Source organism: Streptopelia decaocto (assembly GCF_964273445.1).
Source record: "Streptopelia decaocto genome assembly, chromosome: 18".
In the NCBI taxonomy this organism is placed as follows: domain Eukaryota; kingdom Metazoa; phylum Chordata; class Aves; order Columbiformes; family Columbidae; genus Streptopelia; species Streptopelia decaocto.
In genome coordinates this window covers 3,845,607-3,858,752 of record NC_138673.1, presented here as the reverse complement: position 1 = coordinate 3,858,752, position 13,146 = coordinate 3,845,607, and the positions used below count along the sequence as shown (strand labels likewise).

Genomic DNA, 13,146 nt, shown 5'->3' with positions numbered 1-13,146 from the left:
GTGATTTTATTGTGGCTTAGCTTATGAACAGTTTCTTACCATGGCGACTCTTTATTCATATATACAGGTGGCAGTAATTAGGTGAAGAGCCCATGTTTCTTTTAAATATAAAACAGAACCAAGACACTCTGCACACTAGATCGGCTATGGAGGAGTTCTGAAAATGATGGTTAACACAAGAAACATCTGTACTAAGATGACCTTCTGTTCAGAGCATCTTTTTACCCCATACCAGCTGACCTTCCAGTCCTGCAATTTCTGTTCTGCTGTAGCTCTGGCCAGGAACACAAAGCCTATCTAGGCAAGCATTTGGCTCATGCGTGATCAGTACCACCTACCTCCCTGTTTGAAGCCTGAACCACATACTTACAGGAAAATTTGCCTTTCCCAAGGCATTTCCCCTAAATCAGAGATAACTTAGGCCATTAAATCTGGACCTGCATTCCAAAAGCCTCAGAATCAGGTGTTTTTATTCACTGTGAAATGGCCTTTGAAAGTGGCAGCAGTGCTCTGGATCTTGCACTAACTAGAACCTAGAAAACTTTATAACGCTGTGAATGGATGAGGTTGGATGAAGTTGGGCATGTTGCTCTTCTCCATTTAGTTGACATTCCCTCCCTATCTAACAGTCCACACCCAAAGACCTTTTATCCTCCAAATTGCTCTTAAAAGTCCTCTTCATGCCCAGTGCCCACAAAAATCCGATGACTGCCTTGGTGTTTTTGTCAGGCACTTAGATACTAGCATGGCAGGCCTGGTAAAATAACCTTGATAGGGCTGCAGTAACCAGTCATACCTCCGGCTGGGTCTCCCAGTCAGTCCTGTCTCTGTGCCCATCTTGATCAGCGCTCCTGGCCAGGTGCTGCCCGTGTTTCATCTCAGTGAGTTCCAAGCTCTACATCAGCATTAACAGTGTCTCGTTCAGCTAGGAAGATACTTTGTAAGGTGGGCACCATCTTTCCTGTATGTTTGTTCAGTCCTGAAAACGCCAAATGTACTTAAGAAATAATAGGTGAGAGCACTAACGTGTGCCATGTAATCATGAAGACGTCCCGTGGCCACCAGCCCTGCTGAGAAGCTGTCTCAGGAAGAGCGGTGCCTGTTTGCTGCCCATGGCTATTTTGAGATCTTCCTGGGACATAGGTATGAATTTTAATCCAAGAAAGGCCTTGTCAGCCTCACGGGGCAGCCTCCCTTTCTTAGATTGCATCAGGTGCTGTGGGAGCACATCTCTACAAGGAACATGGTCATTGTCTGGAGCCTGACTCCAGCTGTCTCTGCCTTCCCACCATCTCGAAGCAGAAGGGAAAGTCAAAAGCTCTATCATTTTCCTGTCTTCTCCCCTAGTCTATCATTGCTTAATTGTATCCCTAAAGCTTATTAAAGTCTGTGGTGATTCATTGCCATGGCGAGGTGGAAACAGAGCTGAGGAAATTTAAGAGAGGAGAAGTGTCTGCCCACGTGAGTGTGCTGAGCGGAGTGAAACTCCTGTCCCTTCACACATGTGTTGCATCATCTGCTTGCAGCTGCCTCTAATTTAATGTTCTAAATCCCATCTCAAAACACCTGTAGCCCAAAGAGAATATAGAATAGACTGGGAGTAGGAAATCCATGCCAATTACACATGTAGATTTCTATTAATCATCTGAGACATTCTTCCAAGCTCACACAAGGCTTATAATTGTGGTTCTATATTGTCCTTTTTCATTGACCATCCCCAGAACCTGGCTCCCTCTCCACCAGCAGAATGAAGTTGTAGGCTTAATCCAAGGTGGCTACACTTCAGTGTCCTAAATGGATTTCATTTGTGGCTACAATAGCTCAAGCTTGTAAAACACATTGTGATCTCTTGTGGGAAAAAAAAAGCACTGTAGAAGTGCAAAGCCATTGTCACCGGACAGATAATTTCTTTGTAATGAACTGGAGGACCTCCTCTGCTTCACTGTGTAGGCACCATTGTAATCCTGTGTACTTGCTGTTCTGGTTTCTGATGCAAATAAAAAAAAAATCTTCTTTCTGAGGCTATGTTTTCCATCACATCCCAGGCCCCTGCTCCTCATAGTGTTTGGTAGTTTAACGTGCCTCTCAGGCATCTTGGTGTGGCTGGGAATACGCTGCTGTGGGCAGGACTGGCCGCTTTCAGGGTGGTGGAGGGAGCTCTGGACATCTGTGTGTGTGTGTGTGTGTGTGTGTGTGTTCCATCATGGGATTGGGAGCGCAAAATCCCAGAGTCGTGGAGAATGGAAGGGACCTGTGGAGATAATCTAGTCCAACGCCCTGCTCCGAGGATCTGCCTCCTCAGACAGTTTTAATAATGCAGCGCTACAGCTCTTCATCTCTGTTTTTCCATCACTGAATCGATCCTTTTGCTGTCCCATGGCAGGACACCATTTTGCTTCCTGCACAGGTTATTGGCTTGCTCTTGACCCTTGTGCACCTGCTAGTTTAGAAGGAATGAATTTGACATGAGTCTGTCTGTACCAGCTGCTTCTTTACCCCCCTCCTTTCAGGTAGTGATAGACATGGATAAGATTCACACTCTTCCCCACCCTGAGCCCTCCCTGCTCGGCGCTGAACAGTCTGAGAGATTGTGGAAGGGGGGATTGCTGTAGGAGGTTGAACTAATATTACCGGGCCAGTATTGGTGCTCTAAAAGCCAAACTGAATGCTGCCCTGAGTAAATGGTGATGTGCAAGTAATATGGAATACGACAAATGAGCTTTCTTGCTTTATCCTTCCTTCTCTGTATCTGTTTTGCTTTAGTACCATTAATTTAGATCTGTTTTCTTGGCATTGTCCCAGATATTTTCTGGGAATAGTTATCTCTTGGGTCTTTTATCTTTTTGTGTTTGTCATTTAGTGTGATCCTGGCAGTTCCAAAAGCCAAGATATTTATGATGAGCAAGTTCAGGTTGGCACTTAGTTGATTCCCATGACCTGCAGTGATAAGCAGAATTATTGTGTGTGCACATACAGAAAAAAAGCCAGTGTGAAAACTTTAGAAGTTATGTGTTTAAACTACTGGAATTTTTCACCAAAGGTTTGTGTTGTGTGCTTTTCAGAGGCTGAAGGCACTGAGTTCCTTCTCTCTGTTTTCCTTGTAGGTGTGTTACTAGACATCCAGCAACACTTCGGAGTCAAAGACAGCGGGGCTGGCTTATTGCAGACAGGTAAGAGTATTCGTTTCCTTGCTGGTTTTTGCAACCTTCCTCTTCTCAGAAGGGCGCTTTCGAATTTCTTCAGTTATGGCCCTTGGGCACATTGCTTTTGAAATATTCTCTTACTAGGAAGGTGAGTGCACACGAAGGGTTTTTTGGTTTCGATTTGCTGGTGAGCATGAGTTCACGGTTCAGAATGACTTAGATGCAGAATGGGCTAAAGGCAAACAAACCTAATGATACTATTTATGACAACTAAATTAAAAAAGGAGATGGCTTCTTCCTCTAGGTCAGTAATGAACCAACAGCAGGCTCCTGTTGTTCTTACTTTGCCTAACTCTCTGTAGGTTGGTAATAAGTGTGATGTATGATGTCCTTCATGTGCTCTACAGAGAATCTGTTGAATGCTCAGTAATTGGGAATACAGTGTGGCATGAAAATGTAAAACTCATCAGGACAAGTACCTGAGGATGCAAACTGCGGGAAAGGTTAACAATCATTGCAGTCGTGGTGACTCATGGATTAACAATAGCCTGATGATTTTGGTGCTGTTAGCTTCAGAGATTTCTCTCCTTGTGTTTAAGGAAGAAGGATTATTGCAATTGTGATGTCCTTTTAATGCAGCAGACATTTTAATGTTGCAACATCCGCAGGCAGAGCTGTAACACCGCAGGACAAACCCAGCTCTCCTGGCCTGTAGTCCCGAGGTGACTTAGAACCTTTGTCAATAGGCTGGATTTGATGACATTGAGTAGCATTCTCAGGTAGTTATAATAGCACAATTTGATGTTTATGAAGAGTTGAGAGGACTAGCCAGAGGGAAAATGCAGGATTTTAAGGAGAGAAACAGTCTGGTTTGGAAACTTCCTACAGAATTATTAGTTGGAGTCATAGATATGTGGTGCTGTGGTTGTCTTGTCACTGTCATCTGTCTCAGGGAACCATACTGGAACAATTATATCTCCAAAAAAAATAGAATTCAATTAGGATTAGAAATAGCATGCCAGAAAGACATTTTTTCCATGCTTTTTTTCCTGTACTGTCACAGGGGCTACTAAACGCCCATCAGAAGCTTCTCCGTGAAACTGTAGCCAACAATAAAGTGTATTAAATCCCTCATTCTTTATGCTCCCACTAAAGGTGAGAATTTTCTGGAGCTCTGTCATTTGGCCCTTGATTTCAAACTTTATGAAACACTGCATTACGTCCTCCTTTTTATTTTTCTGCAATCCATGGCACAGCAGGGTCCTCATTTGTGGTTACAGCTTCTTGGTAATGTTGCAATACAAACAATTAATAACCATTTGCATTAGGGCTTTGAAAACGCTGTCCTTGTGGGACGGCAGAGTTGAGCTGAGCTGATATGTGCAGCACGTGTCCAGAACAGGAGCCCTCAGCTTTACAGGCGTTACTGATGATAAGTAGCATCAATCAGTTATGCCCAAAGTGGCACTGGTTGTCTGTCAGGCTCTTTTCTACAACAATTATTTGTATTTATTTATTGTACTCAGAGGAACAGGTCCTCAATGTATCATTAGACACAAAGTGCCTTCAAGAAAATATTCTGGTGGAAAGTGACACTTGCCAGAGCATGTATTTAATCTTCATTCCCCTCAGTGGATGAAACTGTTCTGCAGATGATTTACTGACAGCAAGTAAGAGCTAAGCTCCAACAGGGCATTTCATTTGTTAATTGCAAGAAATGTTATTTATTTCTCTAGCAAACGTACAGGGCAGCTGAAAACAGTGTCACTGAGATATTGCAAGATTGCTGCTGAGTGTGTCAAGAGTTTTCTAACTGATAGCTGGTGCTTTAAGAAAAGCAATATTTTCTCTTGTTATTTTGCTCATCTGAAAACTGAGGGCTTGACTTTGCCCCTGCAATATAGATAATAATGTATTAATCACAGTGCCATCACAGGAAAATAATACTTACAAAATAAAACACTATTTTGCGTAAGTAAGGGTAGGGGCACGTAACTGAAAACTTACTAGATATATTACTTCAGCTTAACAAGTTTCCGTGTTGGCAGCTGGCCTGTGGCCCGTGGCCCCTTAACCGTGGTGAAATGAAACATGGACTAAACCACCATAAACACTAATTTCAATCTTGTGTTTGTTCTCTAAGTCTGACCTGTCTAGATGTGCAGATTGGGGAAAATGGATGCAGAGTGTAGAAGTATGTGACCACGGTTGCAGAGAAAGGCTGTAGTGGAGCTGGGCCCAGGACTGATGTCTCCCAGAGCTCAGCCTTGACCTTGAACAGTTCCTTTGCAAGCTGAGAGATAGAAATATCATTTTATTCCCAAGAGATGGTCCTGCTAACTAATTGAGTGATGTGAGACGAAAGACTGCTCATCCTGAATATGTCCTCTGAATAAAGAGTGGATTAGTCCTCAGGTTGTTAATCCTGCATCCAAATGAGTCCTAAATGAATTTACAATGTTAATGAGGGGGAGTGAAATGTAGTATTCACTAGCAGTTCATATCACTCATCAAACAGGCTTAAATAAAAATATCCTTTTAAGTGAGAAACAAGGCTGCAGACAGCTTTAGGAAGAGATAGTACTGAAAACTCAAACAGCGAGGGGAAAAGAAATCCACCAAAGGCAACGTCTGACCCTGCGTTTGTACCATAACCCGCTCTTTGCAGACACAGCCAATCTTGTAGCGTTCTCTCTCCAAACATTCAAAAGCCAATTCATACACTTTCAGCTTCTGCTGCTCTCTGGAAAGCAGAGGTGATTGGTTTCTTAGGAACTGCAAAGACAGAATTTGAATTTTTATCTTCTTTTATATTAATCCCAAGATACAATCTGCTCTTTGCCTAAGAGATATAATGAAAGCTGGTTAGAGGGACACCATAGCTGCCTGTACAGAAGAATCACAGGGACACTCCAGCCTCAGCCGTAATGGAATGGAGCAGAACGGGGTAGCTGTCTCGGCAGCAAAGATCTGTGGCAGCAAAGGACATGCTGACAGATGGATCACAGTTGCTGCTTTGCTTGGTAGCATTGCAAAGTAACACAGTAACTGTGTTCATTCCAGAGCCCTGGTTATCTCTTGATGATGCTACACTTTGGTGCTGATCCTCCTTTTTAAAGCACAACGTACACAGTTATATAAATAGTAGTTAAGTTCACTTAACTGTCGTACAGGTCTGCATCTGAGCTTTCTTGTGCTTTTCATTTCTTACGAGTTGCTTTTCCCAGCTGGAAGAAGGATGATCTTGGCTGATCTCAAGAGGTGACAGAGCATCTCCTTGCCTACTTGAGCTGTATGGCTGTAGTCAGTCAATACGTTTTTAAGCCAAACCATACAAAAAGTCTTTCCCATGTGTGGAGTTAGGCAGGAGCAGCAATTTGGAGTCGCCTCTAAAAACACAGAGACTGAGAAGATGGGCAACTGGATTTGTAGCACTGCTTCAAAATGCCGTTAACCTTCCATATATACTTAGACCACAGAAGCAGTGCCCCAGTGCTATATTCTGGTTTTCACTAGATTTTTCCTCTTCTTTCTTCAATTTTTGTGCTTTATTGCTCTGTCTGCTTTCCTTGCCCTTGGATTCATTTTGCTTTTGTGTCTCTTGCCAGTGTCTGTTTAGCACCAGAGCTCTAACAATAATAGCGCCTGGCTCTCAATAAGGTTTGTCTTCTGTGGATCTCAGGATGTTTTATATAGGAAGGGATAATGAGGCTTGCCCTTTTCTACCGATCAGGAAATGAAGAAAGCCAGATGGGAGAAATGACCTGCCCAAAGTCACACAGCGGGTCTGAGGCAGAGAGAACCGCGGTCCAGCTCTGGAACGTGCAGCATTCAACTAGGTTAATGCTTAGACCTGGAGATTTGATCCTTGTTAATGGGCACCTTAATCTTCCAGCCAAGGCAGCGCAGGCTCGGGGGAAGGCACATAAAACAGCAGGGACTTCTGCATCAGATGGAGGGTATGGCAAGGATTCGTTTGAAATGCAGAGGGAAAAAGCATCTGCCTTCAGAAAGAGCATGGGGATGTCATTAGAGGAAACTCTGGTAACCAAAAGTTTATACCATAAGGTCAGAAGCAAGGAACTGTAAGGAAGTGAGATCTGGAGGGACTCATTAAAGGTGAATAATCATAGATAACTGGGGCTCTGAAAGAACTTGTCTCTTCACACCTGGAGACAGATGGGCATTCTCCCAAATGCCTTTCAGCCCCTGGTTTTCCAGGAAGCCTAGTGATGCCAGGTACTTTCTTAAATCTTGTTATGGGCTCTTTTTTCCCTGTAAGGGTCAACTCGAACTAAAACCTCTGTTCATTCGGAAAGTGAAGCCTTTACTGCCCTGAGTTGCCCTACCTCTTGAGCTGACCTTGTGTAACCTCGCAAACGTGTGAGCCGCTCTGGTGTGCTGTGATTGTATCAGCATGTGAAGTGAGGAGGGGACTAGAAATTGTGGAGAGCAATGATGGGATAAATCAGACTTGCTTGTTCACTTAAGGTTTTTCTTTCAGCTCCCTTTGATTCTCACCTTCTTATGATGACAGCCCATACTGTTCTAACATTTTTAATGTATTCCACACAGAGAGCCCTGCCTCTGGATGAGGCGCTAACCTTGCGTATGTGTGTAATACGTGAGTTGCAGGTGCCGCATATTTCTTTTCTCCCATCTGCTTCTACCTGAATACATACGGTCTTGCCTCTCATCTGTGCTATGCATAATTAAATCAAATCTTCATCTTTTACTTCCTGCTGCACCTGCTTAATTTTTCTTCTTGTTAGAACACAGGAACTCATATTCTGGAGACTTTCCTGTTTTCTGCTTAAAATTCATGGCCTTTCCTTTTGAGAGAATGACTTCTTGCACCAGAGCACCTCCCAGGGCCCTGGTATCTCAGGTGTCAAAGCCAGAAGGCAAGACAGAATTATTTGTACCTGCTTGTCTTGATTCATCACTGCAAATGTTTTGGACCACTGTGCCATACCCAGAGCAGGTGACACCACTGTCACCTTCCCTTCCTCCAGCCACGCTAAGCATTCTTAAATCCACGTTCCTTCCCTGGCAGTCTGGGCTCTGAATGCAGGACAAGCTGGAGCTCTCTGCCAAAAGGAGAATCCTCGAAGTCATATCAATGAGTTAAACTTTTTTCCCCATTTCCTTGTCCATACCTGATTTTGTATCATTTTTTGGAACTTCTCCAGCCTTCTGTAGCGTGTCGCTGATCTAGGGTTTGAGAAGTTTGTGTAGTACAGCTCCAGTTTAAGTGATAAAGATGAAAAAGCAGGGCTCTGCATTCAGTGAGCCTCAATTAATGTTGTGACAAGGGTGGTTCTTTTACTTAGCAAGGTAGAGTGAGTCAAGATAGTCCAGAGCCTGATTATTGCCCACATTACTCCTTTACAAGTTCCGACAGTCCTTTTTTCCTGCGTGCTAGAATAGTGTCTGATATGGCAATCTGAGGGTCTGATTCATGAAAGCAGTTAAGCCTATATGGAAATCCCCCTGCAATCAAGAATGAAAGCATTCTCTCGAATCAGTGAGCAGGTTATAGGAAGATGTGTTTGTGCCCTAGCCCAGTCCCCTGAGCACCAAGGACCAAACTATAAAAATGCTGTTTACACTGTGCACCCTCACTGGACAGCCCTAGATTGCAAAGTAAATAATCCTTGGTGGAAGGGAAGGGGCAGGGCAAGGAGGGGAAGATGTCCTTGCCTCCTGCTGATGGGAGGTAAATGCTTGAGCCAGTGTTGCACTTTGTCTTTTTATTGTACCTGTCAGCAAGTGAGTGCAGACTATTAGAACAAGGAAACTCTCCAGACTGACTTGTCTTCATTGATACCTTGATTTGATGACACTGCATGGCCACTAACACAACAATTCGTTTTCCTGTCCTCCTGTTTGCAGAAGGAAGGTCTGTCCTAACCCTTGGCCTTTCAGACAGGGCAGGTACTCGGGGTGGTTGTTGCAAGAGATAGTTGCACTTGGGCTGCCTGTGGCATGTCTGTTCTGTAAGTACATATTGGCCTCTTTTCCCTTAGGCTGTAGTTCAAGCACCTCCTGCCAAGGTTGTGTTCACTTCTGTAATTTATTATAATAATAAGGGGAGAGATTTCCCACAGATTCTAGAGAAGTAGTTATCATTGCACCCAAAGCCCTAATAGTTTTTAATGTAGTCTGTCCATCTCCGCCTGCACATGGTCCTCAAACCTCAGCATTTCATTCAGGCTCTTTACAGTGGAAGATGAGATTTTTGTTGGCATTGTGTAGTGCTTTTAAACAACTTCCTCTTAATACCAGCTAGGCAATCCAAAGTAGCAGTGATATGCACTGTATTGTGTGTTTCATGCAGAAATAGTTCAGAAGGGCTAGTCATGGCACCTTTGCTTTTTTCATTAACACCGTATTTGGACTTTTAAAAGGGGGAGGTGAACATTTGAGTTACTTTAAGTTCTTTTCATGCTATTATTAGACAACTAATGACTACTAGTTACTGGATGAGAGGTGTGTACTTATATTCAATACCTCATGAGTAGCTTAATTTTTTTTCTCACCCTCTACAATGACACTAAAATCTTATGATAGTAAGTGGAAAACCTTAGCTTTAATTCTTGCTTTTCACTGAGCCTGCAAGTTTAATTTTCAAGTGTAGTGACCAGAGGAGTGTTTGTATATGGTCTAAATCAGAAAGAGCCCTGTATTTCTTCTTTGTACCTTGATCTAGATCTGTGCATACAGTTGCTACTGATACCTATTGGACCTAATTAAAATGTAAGTGGTAGCCCAGAGGGAAAGATTTTTTGCTATGACTTCAAGTGAAGCTGGGTCCTGGTTTTCTATGAACTGGGAGTGAGAAGACAGAACTAACTTTTATAGTACATTTTGTATATTTAATGTGCTTCATCCCAGGGGACCCAGAAGTGTTCTCTCTTTAAAGATTTATTTCAAGATTGGTTTAGTTTTGTCTTGCCTCCCACACCTGAACAACTCCCATTGTCTTAGAGCACAAACCCTAGAGTTCTGCCGGGCAGCATACAGCGTTGTGAAAAGTGTAAGAGCCTGTGTTCATACAGGGACCTGAGATCAGAGCTCAGGCTCGGTCTGTGCCCACAAGGAGATTTCCAAGTTAATCTGGTGTAGCCAGAAGCATTGCTGCTGGAGAAGGCGCTTGATTTGAGAGAGAGATCATTTGGATACACCAAATAGTCTTGACAGAGTGTGAAGGAGCTCTGGAGCGCTAAGGTTCTGTCTTGCAATGAAGCAAGAGCGTCGCTGTTAGTTGTTGTAATACTGCAGATGCCCAGTGGACTCTGGAAGCACCAGGGTGGTTTTGTGGTAGTGGGAATGTTGGGATCCTAGACCAGTCCATGTGATCATTTTGCTTCTCTGACATTGTGCCCTCCCGTCCAGAGCTTCTCAAACCTTTTGGCTGAGTACCAGATCACTCTGCATCCATACAATAATATTTTTGCATTGATTTATTAACAGACCACTATAAAAATAATATGTCTGTGTGGCTGGCTACAAAACAATTGCTGTTACTTTGCGGAACCCAATTTTGGGAACCGTAGCCTTTCGCTGCGATGAGCTGCTGGAACGGGTGGTGTGTGCCAGGCAGCAGCAACTCCATTTCAGTCCAGCTGCAGTGATGCCCAGGTATAGACCCAGCCACCTCAAGAGGGAGCGACTCATTTGTAGACGCATAGACCTGGCTTTGAAAATGAATTCCAGGGCATCAGTTACGTAAAAAAAGAACATTCCTTATGGTATTCAGTAACGTTACAAGCCTGCAGAACCAGATTCCAATTAACACAAGTAATTCCAAATTGCATGAATGGTGTATTGTTGCACCAAGTCAAAAGAAATCTCCCAATGTTCTCCCTTTAACCTGATATTTGCACGTATTCCGGGATTTTTCCTGTGTGCTGATGTAAGGTTACAGAGAAAAGACCGTTTTTCTGCTCAGATTATGCAGGGAACCTGTTTCTGGAGGGAAAATATTACTGACCGTAGTCCATTACTTATCCCAATTCAGAGTTAGTTCTAACAAAAAATGTAAATGAACATAGACTTTTTTTGCTAAAACTCTCTTCAGTTGTTTTCAAGTTTTAGTCAGATGACTGAGGATGGCTTAGGATTTTAAATCTCAGGTGAAAACCAGTTATTTGATGGGATGAATAGCAGGAGGAAGAGTTTGCATGTGTTCTTGTGTTCTTTCTGCTGCAAGCAGGGAAACGCTTTGGCTGTCCAGAGTTGTCCTTGTTCTCGCTGAGGATGTTTTATGGCAGCAAAGGTAATAATAATACAGGATATTATACAATGGATGTTGAATTTTCACTAAAAGCCCCCCAGTGAGATATTCCTACCAGCTGCTAGTGTTACACCTTCCAACAACTTGGAAAATACAGTATCTGACATGTTGAGCTGAGAAAATATTTGCATTATGTGTAAAACAAGTTGGTTTTTCTTGTTTGTACTTATAGAACTTGTTCTTTATGGAACCAGGCTCCTTGTCTAATCACCAGACAAATAAACTGCTGGCAATGCCAAGACAAGTTTTCCCCCAAGGGTCAGTTTGTGGCTGTTCAGGGCTGCTAATAGTGAAGCTCAGCTGGCGCCTTGGGACATTTATGATGCTGTGTTCTCTAGGGAAAGGAATGGAAGAGGCGCTGAACACAGGCTGACTGCAGATGGGCCACTGGTCAGTCATTAGTCTCACCTTCTACAGATTTAGGCCTGATTGAAAGGGGCTTTTTAAGACGTCAACAGTCTCTAGATTCACCAAATAGTGTCTTTCCTTTTTTCCATTAATGTAATCAATGATGCATGAAGGCATTGTATTTGCAAACCTTGCACATCGCAGCATTCATTGCAGTATGTTGTTTTCCAGTAGGACTCATTCTACCAGGAAGGTACTAGTCAGAAGAGATTTAAAACAAGGGATTATTTAAAACAGGGTCCAGTCACGCCCCCTGGCTCTTGAAACTACTGTTAAGCCTGGGATCTTTTACAGAGGTCATGTTCTTTTATCCACAGATGCAAGTTTAGTTGCACAGCTCACTCCTGGAGCTGCAGTTTAACTTGGTATTAAAGTGTTTTTGCAAGTCAGGGATGACACTGGGGTGATAATCTTAGGAATAACAACTGTAAGACAGACAGAGACCCGATTCATTCTTCAGTGGAGTGATGATCCTTTTCCTTTGGGAAACCATGGCAAACTAAACATTGGGATACTTCAGTATTTCAACAATTTCCTTAAATGAGTTTATCCCTTTTTGAAGGCCACCCAGCCACTGTGAAACAACTTGCTCTTTGTCTAAAGTGCCATTTATAACAGCAAGAGGCAAGAGCATTTCTAAATACTGCCAGCAAAATTGAGTCAGCGAATAATTTCTGTAAAATAGCACTAGTCACTTAGAATTGTGAGCAGGGCTTCCTTACATACTCTGTGATCCCGCCTTGTAGGATGAAGACTGCTTGTCATCGTAGGTGTTTCTTTGTGGTCTGCTGTTTGTTCCCTTGTCCTACTACTACAATTGCAAATTGCAGTCGGTAGTGATGTTTCTTTGTGTTTGTGGTACAAAAACCTGTCGAAATGTTGCTGGCATTTGAAAAAAGTAGATGGATAATCCTGTGGCTCTGTACCCTGGCAGAGGGCTGGTTAAGTGCTGATGGGCATCGTGTGGAGCTGGACAGAAGTAGAAAGGATTGATGAGCCCCGTCCTGTGCTCAGACCACTGCTTAAGAAAGACACTCGCAGCTGTGGGACTTGAGGGTGTTCTGGGTGTCGTAACATCATGTTCCCAAGGCCTGTGTCTCACTTGTGGATCTCGTTAGGAGTTTGGGGTTTGGTGGTTGGCTGGAATGCCCTTCTCATGTTGTTTTGATCCCAGTCCCTAAGAGAAGCATGAGTGGAGTTACTTGATGGACTTTATCAGAAAGCAGCACAGTACCTGCTGGAGGCAAGAGCCTTGTTTTGTGCCAAAGGTAGATCCTGCTGTCTGGCACATGCAAG

The 13,146-nt window shown here is 43.3% G+C and overlaps 1 protein-coding gene across 4 annotated transcripts in view; it reads left to right on the top strand.

Moving 5' to 3' along the window:
• The window catches only part of SPNS2 (SPNS lysolipid transporter 2, sphingosine-1-phosphate), a 151,716-nt gene that overhangs the window by 29,844 nt on the left and 108,726 nt on the right, over window positions 1–13,146 (top strand). For all 4 annotated transcript variants that reach the window (XR_014185623.1, XR_014185624.1, XR_014185625.1 and 1 more), the window contains exon 2: window positions 3,105–3,170. Coding sequence is in view for 1 of the 4 variants with exons in the window: in XM_082068221.1 (XP_081924347.1) it covers window positions 3,105–3,170 (66 nt within the window). In the remaining 3 variants the exon portion in view is untranslated. The remainder of the gene's footprint in view (window positions 1–3,104; window positions 3,171–13,146) is intronic.